A 16,490-nucleotide genomic window follows, 5' to 3' on the forward strand; every position below is an offset into this window, starting at 1 on the left:
GCGCCTGACTTCCTGTAAACAATAACAACACGGAAGCAGGACGAAGTGTGTGTGTGTATATGTGTATATGTGTGTGTGTGTGTATATGTGTATATATGTGTGTGTGTGTGTGTGTGTTTGTGTGTGTCAGCTGCTGACAGACTTCAGGTTTTACAGTAACAACAATGGCAGACGAGGCTCCCTTCCAGTTTTTACATAACGAAGTGATTCAGTACATTTACAAGTCGGCGGACGGCGGAGAGACGGTAAGAAACGGAGCTTTGTGTCGTGACGCTGAACGACTCCGACCGTCTCCGGTCGTCACATGTTTGTTCATCAGTTGTGCTCTTTGGTTCAGGAGACTGGAAGAAACATCACCAAACTGGAGAACATGGGGTTCAGAGTCGGACAGGGACTCATAGAGAGGTAACAAGCTAACGTAACGACACTAGTGAAGGATCAGTGCTGCATCTGTAGTCACGAGTCTGCTTGTAGTTTATTTCCTCACCTTTAGAGGCTGAAGATGTTTATGAAGATAAATCACAGCTAATGTCAGCAAACTGCAGCCTGGTTTCAGAAATGATTAACACATAGATTGTATCAATAAACACAAGACACACACGTCAGGACGAAGCTGTGATGTTGATGGACTCACAAACATAATATTCATGAACAGATCACCATCAGTGAGCTCAGACTGACTCCTCTCTGCTGACTGTCTGTGTGAACGTTTTGCTTGTGTGCAGACTGACTAAAGACACAGCGCGGTTCAAAGACGAGCTGGACGTCATGAAGTTCGTCTGTAAAGACTTCTGGACCTGTGTGTTCAAGAAGCAGATCGACAACCTCCGAACCAATCACCAGGTGACACTGACTTTACTGTCATTGGACATTTATTGGTAAAATAATTGCAAGATTAATCAATAATGAGTATAACTGCTGGCTCAGCAGACTGCAGTCATTCCTTTAGTTTTAACCAGACTTCACAGTGTGATATCACTGCTGTGTCGATGACGTCAGAGCTGCTCTGTCGTGTGTTTCAGGGCATCTATGTTCTCCAGGACAACAAGTTCAGACTACTGAGTCAGCTGTCGGCGGGGAACCAGTATCTGGAACATGCCCCGAAGGTAACGAGCTTCTGTCTTCCTCTAAAACACTGCTCCTTTAATGAAATATAAACTATAATGAGTTATTCAAATCACATTACAGTCATTCAGCACTAAAAACTCCCACCTGTAGATATAACACATATAAAGACTGATTCACAGCTACATTTCTTTGTTTTGGTAACTACAGTTTTGACTGAGTCGTGAAGGGAAACACTGACTCAGTATGAAGCAGCTGTGTTGAAAATGTTCTTGATACGGTCACATGGCGACACCTGCTGGACAACTCTGATCACTGCACTAATACACACAGTTTATATTTGAGACAATACATGAATCAAATAATAATGAAAGTCAATGTTTGTTTACTGTTTCCAACACGTTGTGGCAAGAACGTTTCGATTGTGTGTTTTTCAGTTGATTGCGTCACACTGCTGTGTGTTTAAACAAGACACGTCGTCACTCATCACATGAACACGTGACTGACTGCTGCATGACTCTGTGTATCTCTGCAGTATCTGGCCTTCACCTGCGGTCTGGTGAGAGGAGGTCTGTCCAACCTGGGAGTGAAGAGTATCGTGACTGCGGAGGTGTCCGTCATGCCTGCATGTAAGTCACACATCACTCATCCATCATCCAATCAGAGACGCTCTCACAAACTTGATCCTGGAAACAGCAGTTTGACAAAAACATCTTTCTGTCGTTGTCTGCCGGTTGAGTTTTTTTTAATTTTAACTCCGTAACTCCATCCACTGAGGAATACCATGAGATGTGGTTGAAAGTCCAGAAGAAGGCAGTGTTTTTGTGTTGTGTTTTGAGTTGTGGTAACAGTTTTCTTCAGGTGATTCACCAAATCATGGCGTGGTTGAACCGTTAGATGGAGACAAAACCGAGTTGATCTGGTTGTTTCTGGGAACAACAACGTTAAAGATATCGTGGTCCGTGGAAGAGCGAGTCCTTGACTGACTGATTAACTTTCTCACTAAAACAACTCAAAATTAACTTCGCTGGCTGAACAAAACTATACTTTAAGAATTTCAACATAAAGTTTGTTTCACTGGAGTTAAAATACTGAACGTAGCTCGACAAAAAGAAAAGTAGAAGTTAAACTCAGGAGATCACTTGAAACAAGAAAAAAAGTGCAGAGAAAGTTCAGATGGTGGAAGAAAACACGTGATCCGCTCTGTTTTAATTCACTAACTGATGAGTTACTGAAGATTAAATTTAAAATCACAGCTTCGTTCACATTTAACAGCAACTATCCCGATGCAAGTTAACAAGACTTGATTAAAAATCAGTCTTTACTGACGATATTTATATCAACATGGTCTGTTACTTCTATCAAGATATTTCTCATATAAAAGATTAAACAGCGATCAGTTCAGTCTACTGAAAATAGACTTTAGTTATTTAACAAACCTACTTCAAATGATAACTAAATACTAACGTTTGTTCTTCTTTATCAGACTTTTTGAATGTCTGGTAAAATAAAATAACTGCAGTTTGTTACACACGTCCATAATATTGTTCCGGTTTCTACTGGACCACTGGATATCAGTTCTTTACTGCACATAACAACATAATCCTTCATACACACTTCACATTTCTACTTCCAGTCATGTAGACTTGAGCAGCAGTTTAGTGGCGTCGTCAGTGTTCAAAGCTCTACTGAAGGGGACCACTGGAGGGCAACACTGGTACACGTAATGTGGGGCAGTTTAATCTACACATGATTAACTTGAACTGAATTTTACCATTAAAAGATCAGAGTTGGACCATTTTGACTGGTATTACTTTGTGATTAACAGTCACACATTTAATACTTATTGAATCAGACTTTGACTTCAAGATAGAGGAGCAAAGTTGGAGAATCTTCAGGAATGTAGTCTCATGTTTTATGGCCTTGCCTGGTGTGTGTGTGTGTCAGAGAGGGAGAGGAGAGGAAGAGTATGGGAGATACAACAGTTGTAGGACTGTCCCAACTCATCCAGATCGGCTGATGAGGTTAGATTGTGATAACAGTCTCAAGGGATGCTGTGATGCTTCACCTGTGAGTACTGTGGGTACAGGTGAACGGGGGCAAGTGTTAGAACTCAGGAACATCGTAACCTAACAACTCAAATCCAGTCCCCACTGGTAGAGTCCCCCCCAGGGACCATGTAGACCAGGTTTCAGGACCATGTAGCCTACCTGTGCATATGAAGCACTGACTCTGTAGACCCTTTGGTGGTGGAACGAGGTCACACTTAAATAGCAGCTTCTATTAAGAGGCATATATCAATCTCATATCAATTAGTCAATAATAGAGCCGCCACCCCATAGAAAGGGCAGAAGATGGTATTTGAGCACCTGAAACCTGAAATGAACCCTGGGAAATTCAACAAAACAAACTGCCACCTCCTCTCATCCCTCTTCCCCTCAACAGACCAGTGACTGACCACACCTAACTGGATTGTACCATCTCAGGTCACCACGGGGTGAGCTAGACTGAAGCCGCACTTTCAGAACATAAACAGCAACACAGTTACTGCTGACAGTCACAGTTTCCTGTAGTTACACACACAGCTACGAGTGCACCACTCAAAATGGTCTCTGGGCTAAACAAGGGTCAAAAGGGTCTTTTTACCCCAAACCCCCCAGTGTTGACGTATTCCAAGTGTCCCAGCATCCTTAAAAGGGACTTCCAGTTTACCTTTGCAGTACTGTAATTCCAAGCCCAAAGTTGAATATTCATCCTTCTCCTGAGGTCAAAGGTTATCGGCTTTCAGAGACACTCAAGGATCACAGAAGAAAAGTTTCCTTCACACAGTTGATGCATTTCTTGTTGCTTTCGTACAGAAGTCAAATATTTAAGTACAAATATCTTCAAATTATCTAATGATGCATCACAGCCTCTGATAAATCCTGTTTTATCAGCATGCTCAATGTCTAAACTCAATTTTTAAAATAAAAAATTAAAACCGGTGGTCACAACCATGCAAACATAAATGCAGCTGTGTGTCTAATATTCTGTCCTGCACACTTTTTACGAGTGTAAAAACATTAGAGACACATTTAAGTAGGAGAAAATATGAGGGTTTCTTCTTATAAATGTGGACTAACAACGTTTCTCTTCTCTTCCCGTCCTTTATGTCTCTGCAGGTAAATTCCAAGTCATGATCCAGAAAATGTAGTGAGTCCAGCAGAGGCGACATTAACTCTCACTTCTCTTTTGCCTTCATTTATCCTTGAGTTTTTGGCATTGAAGGGAAATAGTGCCCATCTCCATCAACAAAACCTGTTTCTCGTTACGCTTTGGGGATTACAGTGAGTGACGTCAGAGCACCGTTTCCTGGTAACAGCCTCAGAGGAGCGGCCATTTTTATTAGAAGTGGTCGAACACTTTCCAGTGTTTCTTGTTAAATGAATATGTGATGGGTATTGTTGTTATTGAAGTGCCCTCTGCTGGCACAAAGGTTAAACTGCATGGTGTCAGTGAGGAGTCATACACAGTATAAACTAAAATCATTCATCGTTCCAGCTGTTCTAGTTCATCTATGATCATAACGCATCATCTTATGTTTTTTAAATGATCTTTTATATTTTATTGACTTTGCTATATAGACAAATAAAAACATTATCCAATAAGAAATTCATATATTTAAAAAATAAATGAATATCTAGACCAAAAAAAGTGGGAACCAGGACCCAGAGTTGATCCACCAGCCCAGCTGAGCAGAAAACATGACGTGTGTCTTTACGGTTCAAGATGACACAAACCAACGAAGGGAGTGAAGATAGTTCACATGAGGAAGAACCGATGAGTACATGAATGAATAAAGACTCTGACTGTAGCGATGATGATGATGATGATGGGCAGAGATCCTGCTGAAGCAATAAAATGAAACTGTTTGTTTTTATTGAAGTTGTTTGTTTGAACCTGATTGTCGGGATGAATCAGTTGCAATAAATTCCAGTGTGAAATAAAACTCTGGTTGTTTTCCTCTCTGGCTTACATGAAGGTTCATTTTCTGAATAGAAGAGGCTCGGTTACATATATGTATCAAACTTACCAGTGCCAGCTGATGAATCCTGTCTTTGTATGTGACAGCTGTCGGTGTCTGGCAGGTCTCAGCGCTCTCATCATCCTCGCTTGCAGCAGCAGGCAGCTGATACTGTACAACACCTGCAGACGGAGCTGCTTCACTGAAAACAGCTGTAGCTTTAGTTCTAGTTAACTGAACTGAACTGACACAAGTTATTGTCTAAAGCGTTAGTGTCTGAGTCTAAGTTGGGGTCCGTATGAAATAAACGTGCTCAGTCATTTTTTGTCACAGGAAATCATATTTAATAACAATCTAATTCAGATTTGTGACATGAGGCTTAACCGAGTCGTAGAAAATAACCTTAATTAGTGTAACCTGAGAGATCAGATGTGTACACAGTGTGGTGACTGTTTGTTCAGTCCAGACTGACGGTGCAGAGCTGATAAACACTTTACTGTGTGTGTGTGTGTTCTTACCTTGATCCTGATAGTGATGGGAGTGAACCACCATTAATCCAGTGACCTCAACACCATGAAACCATTATTTCACAAGGCAGGAAAAAAGTTAACAAGGTAACTAAAAATGTTATGAATTATCTCAAGAAATATTATTTAAGCTTGTCAACCTGCATGACTGAATCACAATCTAAAGCCTGATATGTCTGTTTTTGTTTAGCACACTTCAAATCTGCATCATTAAGAGCTGGTTCCATGTGTACTGTGTATCTGATCAGGAAACAGGGCGGTGAGGGTCCAGGTCTGTTTTTATTGTCTGTATCGTATCTTTCTTTCAGCTTTGTGTTACAGTTTTAATGTTTTCATAAAGTTGACTTTTTGAGCATCCCTGTTAGTTCAGATTAGTTTTCCTGACACCGTCTGAACAAATTATTAATAATTAGGGATGCATGATATTATCAGCACATCATCGGTATCGGCCGATAAGAGTTCTAAAATGAAATATCGGCATCGGCCATGTCTGCCGATTATGAGCAGCCGATATGTCGCCTTCTCCTCCGCCGCCTGACTGTGTTTCCCTCCACGGACTGTTTCAGCCTGACGGTCCCGGTGTTTCCTCCGCAGGCTCCACTTCACTCAGCTGCCCGTCAGACTCGCTGCTTCTTCACACTTTAACCTCAATAACAAACCGGGGCTCGGTGCTCCGGTTGGATCCACATGCAGAACCGGGGCTAATGTTAGCTGGGAGGCTAGCAGAGGCTAGCTGGCTGTGCTTCCCTCCGGTCGTGCTGCGGCTAACGCTCCGCTAGCCTCTCAGTATTGCAGGGATGTTTTTATTCACCTCAGTGTTAACTCTATATGTTTACTTATATGTAGTAACTTAACTGCATATATAGCAGTTAAGAATTTAAAAGTAATGTGATTTTTCAGAAACATAATTATATTCCTCGTGTTCCATCTTCATAACACATCATTTTATTGTTATTTCAGTTATGTTGCTAAGGTTAGTACTGTGGAGAATATGCAGCCAGAGTGTAGATAGTACAAATAGGTCATGTAGGTTATTTTTCTGGGTTGATTGTGTGTTGATCTATTGGTAATGCCTCAGGGCTCCAGCAGGGGGAATCGCCTCCTCTTCCTCACTCAATACAGATGAGTGAAGACGAGAGCAGTGTGCAGGTTCTTCATCCCTTTCTCCTCATTATTTTCCCTGTTTTAAGGTTATTACTAAATATATATATTATATTATATATATATATAAACTTAGTGACACATGTTGATAATTGTTATTTTGTCATTGTTGTTCATTGTGAGAGAAAGAGGTGAATTTTGTACTTTTATGTAGTTAAAGAGTTTCTGGCTAACTCCGTCACTGTATAAGCTAGCTAAGCTAAGCTAACGTTACTCCTGTTGTCTTGCTCTAGCATCCAACTGTTGTTAAAAATGTTATTTTATTACTGCAAGTAATCTAAGTTACAGTCTATGTTGTACACTGGTTAAAAATATTATTTACATTATTTAGAAAAACAGAGGAGGATATCTTAGTAGTGGAAACTGTGGTCCTGAGACTGAGTGTATTCATACGGGGAAAATGTGTGAATTTGGTAGTACTTTATATAATTAAGACTTAATACAGACGAGTGAAGACGAGAGCAGTGTGTCGGTTCCTTCATCCCTTTCCTCTCACTATTTTCCCTGTTTTAAGGGCACAACACATTGATGTGCACGTATATTTTCACTTCACACTTCATGGCAGGAGTCAGCAACTGTGGGCCTGATTTTTTTCAGCACTGTTTATTTGTACAGGCACAGTGAAAACGTGTTTTTGATACCCTGTTGTTTGTATAAATCAGTTTTAGGGTTGTATCTGAGGGCAGATGTCATGATTCCCATCACTAATCCACACACAATAAACAGTGGCCTTCTTCATTTAAGGTTGAAGCTGAAGTTCTGTTATTGACACAAATCTGTTCTGGTCAGATCAGACAAATCATGTTACATACCATACATGTGTAAGTTTATAAGAGGTTTACATTGTCGTCTACTGTAGATTAAGAGTTATGTAAAAGATTTGATGCAATCTATAAAAGGAAAAACTTCAGCTTTCATTTGGGTGCCAGATGTTGTTGCTGGTGGACCAGATTTGGCCCACAGGCCGCTATTTGCCCACCACTGCTTTATGGACACTTAAACAGTAGTTACATTATTGCTCATAGACAACGTGTTTACATGCTTCCCTGATGGATTTGAACCTTGAAAAACTTGACCACTCGACATGTCAAATGTCTTTCTAAGTCACACTGTAGGCACTTGAAGGTTGACGAGGAATCCGACCACGTTGTCCACGTTGACCATCTAACCAAAACCATTTATACAATGGTGTAACAGTTTTGCTTCGTCTCTGCTTGTTATCTAGCAGACGACTAACTTTCAGAGATTTGTTTGACTAGACTAAATAATAAAATTGATATTGTGAGCAGTACAGTATTAAATAGTTAATGTTAAAATACAATACAGATTAATCACATTGACCTCAGCATGGGAGTCTTTCATGACGCTGACCACAGAGTCAATAATAGCTGTTTCATTTGCAGTATCATGTTTCCCACTGCATTTGTCCTTGACACAAACCCCCGGTACAGGGACACACTAGTTGTAAGTTGAACTCCTGTTTTTATGAAGTAAAATATGGTCTTCCAGCTATCCTCATCACCCTGTAAGTGTTGAGTCCTGGGGAATCAAACCCTGGTGACACACCCTTCTTGTTGAAGACGTAAAAGTTGAAGAGCTGTCTGTCCTGTATCTCCAGGGAGACTGAGGCGCTGTTAATCTTCAGCTTGCAAGGGTACGGGTTCTCAAACACCACCCTGAACACCCTGTCCTGGAGGTGGTCCAGCCGGATAGTTCGGTACTTGGACGGCACAGTTGTGTCCACCTGTGGTCCAAACTGCTGCATGACCAGCACCCCATCTGAGCCCACCTTAATCTCATAGAAAGTCATATTCCTGTAAGTGAAAAAGCCCATGTACGGAGCTGGGTCAGGTGGTGGTCTGAGAGTCCGTCGAGCGTCCCTGAAAGCGTTCTCCACTGCGGGGATGAGGTAGCTGTAGGCCTGACTCACAAGGTCCTGGCCTGCTGGCCGAACCCCGGCCATCAGGATCACCAGCCCCAGCTTGAGCCGTGGAACCAGGGAGAGCGTGGCCGCATAGCCGTCCAGGTCGCCGTCCTTCCTCACCACGTCATAGCCGAGCTGCTCATTGATCTCCCACGGTGTGCCGGTGGAGTTGGCAAAGTAGCCTCTTTGGCATCTGAAGACAGGGGTCAGCATGGTGTTCAGGGTGTCCTGGCGTAGCAGTGTCCCACCATACACACCCAGAAGAGCCATCATGAGCTTTGCCATGTCAGCTGCTGTGGAATACATCTGACCCGCAGGTCGGTACCAGCCCAGGTTGTAGAGAGGAGCCGGCTGGCCGTTGCTGTAGACACCCACAGCCATCTGTCTCTGAGTAGTTGGAGTTAAGTTGAAACCAGTGTCCTCCATGCTGAGCCGCTCCAGAACGTTGTCTGACACCCAGCTCTCAAAGTCAGAGCCGGTCACCTTTTGGGCCAGGATGTTGGCCAACAAGGAAAAGGCAACATTGCTGTAGTGGCATCTGAAGGAAAAGAGAAAGTGTCATGTCACAGAGGTTTACGAGTTCCCTGTGGATGCAAAATACCAAAAGGATCCTTGTTGGATGTGTAGACATACACTGCACAGACTGCCTAAAGTCATCAGAGCCAAAAATAGAACAAAACAGGAAGGAACCAGGGTCTTACTTGGTGCCAGGATCTGCCACGAGGACATCATCCTGTAACAAATGAAGGGCTGCCTGTGTGTCTCCACTCCAAAGGAGATTAGTTGACCTTAATCTTCTGGGTAACCCTGTAAAAATATTAGATAACAATAGAGAGTAAATCTGTGGGATATTGTGTCCATGGATTGCAATGCTGCTTTAAAAATGCAGTGTGTAGAATTTAGTGGCGTCTAACGGAACGGACGCGGCAGAAATGTGGTATTCAGTTGGTTGCAATCCTACACACTGATCCTTTAAAGACCAGGACCAGGCTAAGTCATCATATATATAAATCCAGTCCATTAGCTGCACTTATAATGTGAATATCACATCAGCAACTGCTTCTAAACCAAAAACCGTACATGTTCCAACAGGAATCTGATCCGAAATCATGCAGAAATTAATAAAATCAATAATCAAGAGGTTTTCCTGACGTTTCCCTCAGATGAATACTGCTACTTGTCTCTGTCACAGACTGTCTGCTTAGTACTTAATAAACTCTCTATAAACATACAGTGTTTTATGTTTGTCTTTACAGAGCTCAGTGAAGGAGAAAGCATTTGTTGTGAACAGATACAGATATCCTGAAATAAACTTCTATGTAAGAGGAATTCAGCTAATTTGGTTGCATATCAATTAATGTGTGAATTAACTGTCAATTAATATTCCTTAACTGATGATCTATTAATTGTGAACTAATCACATAAAGTCATAGTGACTTGTTCATTTGTTAATGGTGAGTAACAGAAATTCATGATACATTCTGCATTAATTCATGCATTAAATCATCATGAGTCATGCATTAGTTAAACATTAAGTATATGATTTGTATACTTATTATAAAGTGTTACCGAGATCGCAAATGGTGTGATACATTCTGGTATTTAAAATGATTGCATCCAAAGTCTGACTAAAACTGAAACTGAAACCTGGTCTGTACAAGTCTAAATAAGTCTAGTTTCCCCTGCTGAACATTTGACTGTTTGTTAAACTGACACATGTTCATGCTGTGAGGAGATCTGTCTCTGTCTCTCACTGCTGTCCAGCTGCACACACACACTGATAATAAGTCAGGAAGCAGCGTCTTCTATCACTAATACGGTTAAAATCAGTGCACCACGGTGAATGATCTGCTGCATGTATTCACAGATTTACAGTAACCAGGTTACTACAGTGCATGTAAAGGTAAGTGTAAGTCTTCACTCTGTATTCTTTTACAAACAGCGGGTTGAGTAAATCCACATAGAGACGTTCTGCCACACCAGCAGCCTGGCTGTAAGGACTGCAGTCACTTGGTCGACCAGTTAGATTCAGACTTTCATGGTCTCTGGCGAGCCTCTGATCTTTCATCTGGCTGAACCATAGATGTCAAACCTTATATTATTATTCCTTCCTCCTTCCTCCTTGTCCGGTACTTTGGTTGTGTGTTAACGTGTCACATAACAGATTGTGACATGGTTTGAGTCTGTGTCCTCAAACAGATCGACTTCTGCTCTCAGCGGGGCTTCCCCCTCTCCTAATCTGATTAGCTCTATCTGTGTAATTATAGCTTCTCTCTGTGTTCATGTGAGCCCCGGTTATTTAAGGTGCTGTAGTAGGTGGTAAAGACCTGTGTCCTCAACAGGAATTACACTGTTGAGCGTGAGAGTCTAGACCTAGATTTAGACCAATGAGCTTCCTTCACACACTGCTGCTGAGCTTTTTGACTGGGATGTAATTGGGTGACAGGAAGTGGAACCACCAGTTACATAAAGTAACCTCTTTGCTGTGAACTCAGCACTTCAAGAAGGGCAAAAGATAACCAGCTTTTTCTTTTTTTACATACATATGAGGCAATAAGTGGTCATCTGTATTCATGGTGGTAACATTATTTAATCTGCTGTTGGGATCCCTGTCTGTAATCCCAGAGGTATCACATGAGCAAATCAGGCTTCTGTTGCTTTAACAGGGTCAAATACTGGAAGTTTATCACAACTTACACGTACTGTTTATATTTCCATCATTAAGATGACTGTCAATAATTAATAAAGCACACCTGTCACAGTCTGATGCAATCTAATATAAAAGACTGCAAGAAAGTTGTAGCTTCAACAAAGCAACAAAGATTTTCAGAGTCGTTGCCTCATGTCTAAACTAGTTTTCCAGGTTGTAATTTACTGTGTTGTATAGTCAAAGTGTTTGTGTTTTATTGTCCGTGACCCTGTATGTACATGTGACAGACACAATAACTAACAACACTCATCATTCTTCACATAATGTGCCGTGTACTTTGTGTGTATTCGGAGGATTAAAACTAATATCTACTAAGAGGCAGATTGGAGCCAATTCACTGAACCTCTAACTGAGCACAACGTAAACATAACTAAGGAAGGCGTCACTCAGAGAGTTTCATATATTGGAAATGTGGCATCACACATGTGGATACAGAGTGTTAATTTCTGTGGGCCTGAAAACTACTGTGATCTTTTATGAACAGCATCTGAACCTCACTGAGAGCAGTTGGGATACTTCCACATTTTCTAAAACAGTCAGTCAGACAAACATCCACTTTACAAAGTGACTGGAAGGTCTGTGAAGTAGTGAAAGTAGAAGCCTTTTCACTGTTGTCGCTGTCTGTGTGTACAACAGAATGCAACACAATGACAGTGTGCTCAGTCATCCTCAGATTATCACTGTGAGACTACAGAGAGTTTTTGAGACAGAGATCAGGGAGGCAGTCTGATGCAGCCAGGAGGAGGATTTGTTGGCAGTTGACATTCTAGTCTGGTCCAGCTCCAAAGTATCCAATAAGATTATAACCAGGCTTGTTTGAGATGAGCAGGCCTGTGCAGAATCGATCACTAGTGATCACCACAGAGTGCAGTTAGATTTGTGTCCAACTCGATCACGTCATGCAAACGTACTGTCGACAAAGATAACATCAACAAGATCAAGGTGGCCACAGGTTTTGGAGCCAGGTGCAGCAGCTGCTCTCCACTGACTGCAAGACCTCGGGGCATGATGGGAAACACTTGAGTGTCAGCTGATCAATGAGATGATTGGTGGATTTGAATTTTATTTGTCTGATCCTGTATGATGAAGTTTTATATTGTTACAACTTTCATCAGCCTGAGAGAATGAAGAATTCAGTAGCCTGCAAATATAACAGAAAGCCTCCAACATGAACATTACTGAGTTATTTAATTCTGGTGCTATTATGAACCAAGTGATACGTGAGGATTCAGGTGCAGTTCATCTCAAACAAGCCTCATGTGTGTTCTCAGCCTGATAATCAGACTGAATTTCCATTTTGTTTCACTTTTCATTTAATTTCGTGCTTGTGTTTGCCATTTTTTTACTGTATGTAGCTAGATAACAATGTAGTAAAATGACGTTCCCATTCCTAATCCCACCTACCAAGCTCTGATTGGTCAACTGTTTTCCAACCAGGAGAAAGTGTCGTTAGCGAGCACAACACCAGACCAGCTGTAAATCACTGATTGAGAGGTCTGGAACCAGACTACAATGTTCTGCCCTTTGATGTAGGTCAATAAAAGATGGCTGCCATGTCATTAAGATAGATGTGGTTACCAGAGAGCTGGCTGGCCATCCTGCGCAGGGTGAGCGTCCTGGCTGATGAGGATGCTGGTCCTCCACTTTTCCCCAGCGGGTTCTTGATGGTGAAGTTGTCTGTGTACTTCTGCAGAGGGTCATCCAGAGAGTCCACCAGGCCGTCCTCCCACAGCTTATACAGCATCAGCGTGGGGAAGATCTTAGAGAGGCTCGCAATTCTGCAATCACAGCAAATGAAATGAGCATCACAGCTGCTTATTTCCTTTGATTAAATAAATGTATTGTGGTTTAATAATGAATAGCATTCCTGCTGCTGCTGCAGATTTAAGTACTTCATTTAGTGAGTGGTTCAGTCTCATCAATGATGGTTCTTCTTTAATACAATGGAGCTCTAATCCTAACCCCTACCCCTAATTCTAACTCTAAGCCTCGACTCAAATATCCAACAGAAGAATTAGACTGCAGGTTACATAATGTGTGGTAATGATTACATGCAGGCGCTAATATTATGAACTGGCTGAGGCGCTTTAAGGACCAATAATAACTGTAGCAATCAGGCAAATCCCCACTTCCCTTTTATCATATCTGTGTCATATTCTATGTTAATCTTTTCCGCACCTGTTCTACACACTGTGTGTGAGACCATGAATCTCAGCTCACCTGTACACTGTGTACTCATTGGGTGCAGACGAGGAAGGATCACTCATGTTCCTCTTGCCAAAGTTTCCATTCCACAGAATAGAGTCATTTAAAACCACGATGGCTGATATCGCTGGCAGCTTGGTGCTGTGAACACTCGACCTCAGGAGGACGTCTATCTGTTAGGAGAAACTTTAGTTAACTTTAACTATATCCACAAACCGATATGATAAAGAGTCAAATATGGAAAACAAGATTCACCTTTTCTAAGGCCACCCTCAGGGATGTGATGGGATGTGTGAGGGGCGCAGGCTCAGGGAAGCGAGGGCACATCTCCTCCACTGCTGCTTGGTTTATAACCACTTCTACAGAAAGAGGAGAAATGTTGTTCATGTTTGTAACTTTTCTATCCTTCATGGTGTCATAAACACCCCAGAGATGTACAACTATGCTCAGTAGAAACTCCCAACTGTTTGGATTTGATGTAGAGCAAATCTTCTTCACTTCTTTTGAAAACTGGGCTGTTGTCAATCCTATTTTCATCACTGATTAATCTGCTGATTATTTTATTAATTTAATAGTTTGGTCAATGAAATGCTTGTACTGTAATTGGTGAAAAGATGACATTCACAGTTTGATGTCTTCAGTTTGCTTGTTTTCTCTGACTAACAGTCCAAAATCTTAAGATTTTTAGTTTACTGTCATATACAGCAAATTGCCACATTTGAGAGGCTGGAATCACATTTGTCTTGTCTTGAAAAATGATAAACTATCAATCAATTAACAAGATAATTGCAGATTCCTTTTCTTTCCATCGACTGATCGATTGTCTAATCGTTGCAGCTCTTCAACAGTCAGATGAAAAGATCAATATCTATTTCCTCTGCACATAAAACTTCTGGGACCTGTTTAGTCACACTCTCTAGCTTTCTAGCCAACAAAATACAACATGTAGTGTAAATTAGAGGACTTAAGATGTGTTGAAAAGTGCATCATTTCATCTCACTGTGTGGGTTGATTCACTTTTACCCACAGAATTCACGCATGTTACGTAACTCAAATTCAGTTTATCAACCCATAACAATATTTCTATAAACTGGTAACACAATAAGTTGAATATAATTGAAATAACATGAATCACGTTTCTTGACATCAGCTCCATTATATTTCAGATTTGACTGACGTGGTTGATCGATCATCAATAATCTGTCCATCTCGTGTGTTACATGTTTTTCTGTTGTTTGATTAAATCTTGCTAACCTGAGTCTCACCAGCCTCGCTAACATCAGAGCACTGATATTTGTCAGTATGACACATCACCTCATAATACAGAAGCTTGTTTCACTGAGATGACTTCTACTGGTGTCCCTCCAAGAAGAAGTGACTATTTCTTTTAAGAAACAGTAAATGATCCAAAAGGGATAAAAACATCTGTCTGTTTGGATGGTTTGTTAATTTTGATGACACACGTCTAAAGATGTCAGGCCCGTTACTGTATTATATCGTAATTACTGATACATGATCTAATAGAGTCTCATAATAAGACTGATTCTTGGGGTGTTGAAGGGCTCTTGAGCAACACCTGAACGAATGTGATCAAAGGCACAATTGTTGTGCTGTGGATGAAAGTGCCAGATAAATATATCAGTACTGTTTATATAGTATATAATATATCGTATTATACATTAGCTATAAAACAATCTTATAGTACAGTTCATTATGAAGTGCTGTAAATACATCAACTTGCTGTGGTTTTCTCGGGGACATGAGGTTGTAAAGTCCTTCAGGTACAACGTGTTTGACACAGTGAGACAGTCCACCCTGAGCACTAAGCTGTCCCTGAGCCAAATTCAGATTCATGTCACACTGTGAGCAGTGACTGTTGTCATTTTATCCAGGAACAGGCAGCACTGCTCAGCTCCTCCCTCAGCAGGAGTTAAAGTCTGCTTTAACGGGGCTGCTAATCCTGCTGCTCCAGCTTTGTGTAATCCTGCCGCAGTGCCTGCAAATGAGCAATTACACCAAAGAGACCAGAAAGGCCCACGTCCGAAAGTCGTTCCAGGTTGGAAAGTCACACTGTTTATCTTTAAAAAGTCAGAGTGTGGATGTTGTGAGGGTGTAAATCTGTGTTGTTACCTGTGTTCAGCTTTGGCATCCTGTACTGCCATACGAAGCAGCAGGTCATGACCACAGACAGCAGGAAGAAGACGACCATGCCCAGCATGGTCCATTTCACCTTCATCTTGTCTACTGCTCGCTATGAGCAGCAGGACCAGTCTAGAAAGAAACGTTAATGTTAGTAAAGAAGAACAGAAGAATGAGCATATAGAGAACATAAAGCACATTATTACATCTGAATAATGTCACATCTTTTCTCTCACTCCATTCTTTGAAATATCTGTCGACATGTGATAAGTTTGGTTTACCAAAAGGCAACAACTATCATGAGAATAAGTTTCACAAGGAGCCGCTGATCGTTCATCTTACCAGTTGTTGATCTTCAGACACTTTAACTTCCTGAAGGGTCCACAGGGGAGAAGCCAGCAGGACTGCATGGATCCAGCTCTACTGCTCCTGAGCAGTCACTCGTCACAGACTACTACCTACATGCACTTAATCCTGACTGTGATCCCAGGCTCCCGATGAAGCCCTGATTCTATTCCCACTCCGCTGTGACATCATAATCTGCAGGGAGATCCAGCCGCAGAGCCAAATGCAAGGAAACCTGCTCAGCACTTATCCTCAGCAATCAAATCATCTCACATCCGCTGGTTAATTCCATACATGCACCACTCATCCAGCGCTGGTTGCTCTTCATCATCATGTCAGTAGGATGGGGGAGGGTTAAATATGATGTAGAAATGAATGAAGATTCACTAGATATGAACAAGCACAGATCTA

The 16,490-nt window shown here is 41.5% G+C and overlaps 2 protein-coding genes across 2 annotated transcripts; one reads left to right on the top strand and one right to left on the bottom strand.

Annotated features, from left to right (window-relative positions):
- Positions 1-58: 58 nt before the first annotated feature.
- Positions 59-5,053, top strand: trappc6b (trafficking protein particle complex subunit 6B). The gene is made up of 6 exons (XM_067591153.1): positions 59-245; positions 338-405; positions 726-843; positions 1,023-1,106; positions 1,601-1,694; positions 4,227-5,053. Exons 1-6 carry the CDS (start codon positions 165-167, stop codon positions 4,256-4,258), a joined length of 477 nt encoding a protein of 158 aa, XP_067447254.1. The 5' UTR covers positions 59-164; the 3' UTR covers positions 4,259-5,053.
- A 2,295-nt stretch (positions 5,054-7,348) lies between these two features.
- lactbl1a (lactamase, beta-like 1a) lies at positions 7,349-16,438 on the bottom strand. The gene is made up of 7 exons (XM_067591154.1): positions 16,077-16,438; positions 15,726-15,866; positions 13,851-13,954; positions 13,611-13,768; positions 12,969-13,168; positions 9,382-9,487; positions 7,349-9,218 (listed from the first exon to the last, which is right to left on the bottom strand). The coding sequence occupies exons 2-7, from the start codon at positions 15,829-15,831 to the stop codon at positions 8,240-8,242; spliced, it is 1,653 nt and encodes a 550-aa protein (XP_067447255.1). The 5' UTR covers positions 15,832-15,866; positions 16,077-16,438; the 3' UTR covers positions 7,349-8,239.
- Positions 16,439-16,490: the final 52 nt, after the last annotated feature.

This window comes from Thunnus thynnus, chromosome 6 (genome assembly GCF_963924715.1).
Source record: "Thunnus thynnus chromosome 6, fThuThy2.1, whole genome shotgun sequence".
In the NCBI taxonomy this organism is placed as follows: Eukaryota; Metazoa; Chordata; class Actinopteri; order Scombriformes; family Scombridae; genus Thunnus; species Thunnus thynnus.

What these genes read in the sequence shown, in the direction of transcription:
- trappc6b (XM_067591153.1), top strand. Translation starts at nt 165, where the DNA reads ATGGCAGACGAGGCTCCCTTCCAGTTTTTACATAACGAAGTGATTCAG. An exon ending in CGGCGGACGGCGGAGAGACG is followed by an intron (nt 246 to 337) that starts GTAAGAAACGGA and finishes TCTTTGGTTCAG; the next exon opens with GAGACTGGAAGAAACATCAC. An exon ending in GGTGTCCGTCATGCCTGCAT is followed by an intron (nt 1,695 to 4,226) that starts GTAAGTCACACA and finishes ATGTCTCTGCAG; the next exon opens with GTAAATTCCAAGTCATGATC.
- lactbl1a (XM_067591154.1), bottom strand. Translation starts at nt 15,831, where the DNA reads ATGAAGGTGAAATGGACCATGCTGGGCATGGTCGTCTTCTTCCTGCTG. An exon ending in TGAGGGTGGCCTTAGAAAAG is followed by an intron (nt 13,769 to 13,850) that starts GTGAATCTTGTT and finishes TTCTCCTAACAG; the next exon opens with ATAGACGTCCTCCTGAGGTC. An exon ending in GTGGCAGATCCTGGCACCAA is followed by an intron (nt 9,219 to 9,381) that starts GTAAGACCCTGG and finishes CTTTTCCTTCAG; the next exon opens with ATGCCACTACAGCAATGTTG.